The 3,831-nt window shown below is 52.2% G+C and overlaps 1 protein-coding gene across 1 annotated transcript; it reads right to left on the bottom strand.

The window, feature by feature from the left end:
* Positions 1-1,771: 1,771 nt before the first annotated feature.
* LOC124461304 lies at positions 1,772-3,296 on the bottom strand. The gene is made up of 2 exons (XM_047012838.1): positions 2,162-3,296; positions 1,772-2,084 (listed from the first exon to the last, which is right to left on the bottom strand). The coding sequence occupies exons 1-2, from the start codon at positions 3,239-3,241 to the stop codon at positions 2,079-2,081; spliced, it is 1,086 nt and encodes a 361-aa protein (XP_046868794.1). The 5' UTR covers positions 3,242-3,296; the 3' UTR covers positions 1,772-2,078.
* Between the last annotated feature and the right edge of the window lie 535 nt (positions 3,297-3,831).

Genomic DNA, 3,831 nt, shown 5'->3' with positions numbered 1-3,831 from the left:
AGGGACATAAAGTTGGGGTACACTCGTCGAGGACAGGCGGTACACTACTCCATCTCGCAGTTCGAAATCCGCTATCTCATATTTCTCCAACTCATCTCGGAGTTTGACAATCTCAGGGTCCCGGTTCTGGGTTAACTGCAGTTGGAAGTCGAGGTTTAGATCGTCAACGTAGGCGGCAGTTTCTATTCTGCTTAGAGCATCAGCATGGGGCATACCAACCCCGAGCGGTGTACAATCGTGTAGTTATAGTTTTCCAACAGCAGGGCCCAGCGAGCAATCTTGGCGGAATGTCCACCATTTCTCAGTGTCAGCGCAAGGGAATTACAATCGGTCACAATTTTGAACGGAATGAATTTAAGGTATGTCTCAAAACGCTTTAAGGCATATACGATGGCTAACGTCTCTAGCTCATAACTGTGCAATTTCGATTCAGCGGCGGAGGCCATCTTAGAGAAGTAGGACACTGGGTGTAATTTACCGTCTGTTTGTTTCTGGAGGAGCACTGCTCCGAAACCAATTGAACTAGCGTCGCAGTGTAACTCTGTTTCAAACTTCGGGTTGTAAATAGATAACACGGGGGATTCGATCAATTTCAACTTCAGTGTTCGGAAAGCTTCCAGGCATTCTTCGGAGAAGACATAAGGGGTATCTTTTCTTAACAATCGGGACAGCGGACACGCAATCTTAGCGAAACCTAATACAAATCGGCGGAAGTATGAGAATAGGCCTAAGCAACGCTCTAATTCCTTGCCATTTCTTGGGATGGGCAAATCCCGTATCGCCTGAATATGAGCTGGTTTGGGCGTGATACCGGCGGCATTGGCTAAGTAGCCCAAGTACTCTAATTCCCTATACGCAAAACGGCATTTGGTCAGCTTCAGGCCTAGCCCGTTCACTCTTAACACATACAATATTTCCTTCAGAATCTCAAGGTGGGTTTCAAAGTCATGCGATGCGACTAGGATGTCGTCCATATATATCACTAGTTGACCTTGGTTTATAAATTTCTTAAGGACAAAATAAACGAATCTAGCGAACACGGGGGACCATTACAAAGTCCGAAGGGCATACGTACATATTCAAACTGGCCATCAGGGGTTACAAAGGCAGTATATTTGATCGAGTCTGGGTGCATTTTCACATGGTGGAAACCGTTCTTCAAGTCCAGGATAGTGAAGAATGACTTGCCACCCAGATGTTCAATGCAATCATCTAACAGAGGGATCGGAAAATGATCTCGAACTGTAATTTTGTTTAACGGCCGGTAATCTACACATTTCCTCATTGTGTTGTCCTTTTTCCGGACAGGGACAATAGCGGCAGCGTAAGGAGAACTACTGTGGCGAATGATGCCAGCTTTCAAGAGATCATCACAAATCTCCCGCACTTCGATGCGTTCGTGGTGCGACAGACGGCGGGGGCGGCAGAAAATCGGAGTTTGGCTAGTCAATTCTATTTTCATCTCATAGTTCATGGGCTTGACTAAATCTGGATTAACCTGTACGTATGAAGTGGAAATAATAGACTTAAGGGCTGCGGTTTGCTCTTCCCGTAACGTGGGCTCTATATCAAAATCTAACTCACTGACAGCCGGGAGCTCAATGGCATTTATCGTCATGAGTGCATCATTTAGTGTTTCCGAAGGTACGGCAGAAGTTTCTAGAAGGGGAGAATCAGACAACAATTCGGCAGACACAATCTCATTCCTGTCGTGCGGTAGTACCGCTAGCTCTTTCCTCAATATATTAAAAGACTTCAGAACAGCAATAACTTTTGGATTTATACATTCAGTCGGTTTATTCATGAGTATCAATGATTCTTTTTTATATTTCAGTTCTTTCATTTTACAGAGTCTAATATTATTTTTATACAGGAGATCTCTGCCTATGATCATCGGCAGTTCAGTTGCTTGGTTCGCCAGGACTTCAAACGTATGTATTGTCTGTGTGTTGCAGAGGTTAATCCTACACTGGACTTGGCCTAATGACATAAGTTGGTTGTTTCCTAACCCACGGCAGTTCAATTTATGGGGTCTAAGACGGCAGTTGGAAGGGACTTCAGAGTAACGTATAAAACTTTTAGGGCTGCCCGAATCAAGGAGAGAAAACATATCTATAAATTCCCTATCTTGCACTTCATCACAAACAAAAGCGACACTCACCCATTGTAGATGGTCTACTCGATCTCCCGAGTCATCAGCAGCGGCGGCAGCAGTGGTCTTGGTGGCATTACCGATCCGAGACGGGCAGTTCTTGTAGATGTGGCCCACTATGCCACACTTAAAACACGAATTCGGGGGTCGAATTGGTTTCGGGCATTGACTCTTGTAGTGCCCCCATCCCGAGCAGTTATAACATCTGGTTTCACTCATGGGGGAGTCAACCGATTTGTTTCCAGCATTGGTCGCTGGCTGCGCCTTCACGCTACTGCTTTGTTTGGAGGCGACAGCCTGTACACGGATGCGCTCGTAGCGTTCCAGGAGTGGCTTCAGTTCCGCCATTGTCCGCGCTGAGTACAGCATGCCGACTCGAGTGGAGCTGTCCCGCAAACCATCGATAATCATATCGACCAGCTCATTCTCCGGAATCGGAGCATTCATAGCAATCTCTTGCATTTCAATCGCAAATCGTAGACATCCCTCGCCGGCCTTGATGCGCCGGCTCCGCAGAGCGTGATACACCTCCTCCGTGCTGCGCGAGCGTCCAAATTCTCGCAAGAGGATTGCCCTTAACTCCTCGTAGCTGTGCACCGACACTGTGCGCAGCAGCACCGCCGCCGTCCCTTCTAACATACGCCGGCATGCGACCAAACGTAGGCGATCGTTTAGCTGCAGGATTTCGAATGCGTCCTCCAGGTCGGTCAACCATTTTTTTACATCATACGCGGTATCCGCTGAAAACCGAGCCACCATGCTCTCGATGACACTCACGTCGCTGACTTGCTGCCTCGGTGCTCGGAATTCGTCCATCCCTTGCTGCAGTTTGAGGATTTGTTGTTGTAGCTGCAGCAACTCGTGTTGTTTCCGCAGCGTCACCAGTTGCTCATCCAAGCTGGGAGAAGCGGAAGCGGCCGGTGTGATGGCGGCCTCGGCTGACGACACGGAAGGCACTAGAGCGGGCATCCCTTCCCATGGGTCCGCGTCGGGACCCGTAACGGGTGCGGCGAGTGAGGCCGCAGCCCGCATGGCAGCTATATAGCCAGTGGGCACAGCGGATGTGGCAGCTGCGGCAGGCACAGTCATAGATGCGGCGGCGGGTACAGCAGTGGCAGCGGCGGTGGGTAAAGCAGTGGCAGCGGGTACAGCCATGGCAGCGGGTGCACAGGCGGCAGCGGGTACAGCCGTGGCAGCGGGTACAGAGGCGGCGGCGGGTACAGCGGTGGTGGGTACAGCAGTGGCAGCGGGTACAGCAGTGGCGGCGAGTGTAGAGGCGGCAGCGGTTACGGCAGGGGCGAATATAGTAGCATTTGGCCCAGCAGGGGCGGATGCGGCGGCAGCGGGCCCGGCAGGGGCGAATGTGCCAGCGGTTGGTTCAGCAGGGGTGCGTATGATGGCAGTTGGCCCAGCAAGGGCGAGTGTGGCAGCGGTTTGCCCAGCAGGGGCGGATGCAGCAGCGGCGGGCCCGGCAGGGGCGAATGTGACCGCGGTTGGCCCAGCAGGAGCGGATTCAGCAGCGGCGGGCCCGGCAGGGGCGAACGTGGCCGCCGTTGGCCCAGCAGGGGCGGATGTGGCAGCAGCGGGCCCGGCAGGGGCGAGTGTGACAGCGGTTGGCCCAGCAGGAGCGGATTCAGCAGCGGCGGGCCCGGCAGGGGCGCATGTGGCGGCGGTTGGCC

This window comes from Drosophila willistoni, unplaced genomic scaffold (genome assembly GCF_018902025.1).
Source record: "Drosophila willistoni isolate 14030-0811.24 unplaced genomic scaffold, UCI_dwil_1.1 Seg31.1, whole genome shotgun sequence".
Lineage (NCBI taxonomy): Eukaryota > Metazoa > Arthropoda > Insecta > Diptera > Drosophilidae > Drosophila > Drosophila willistoni.
Note: the sequence above shows the minus strand (reverse complement) of the source record. Positions and strands in the feature narration are given on the sequence as shown.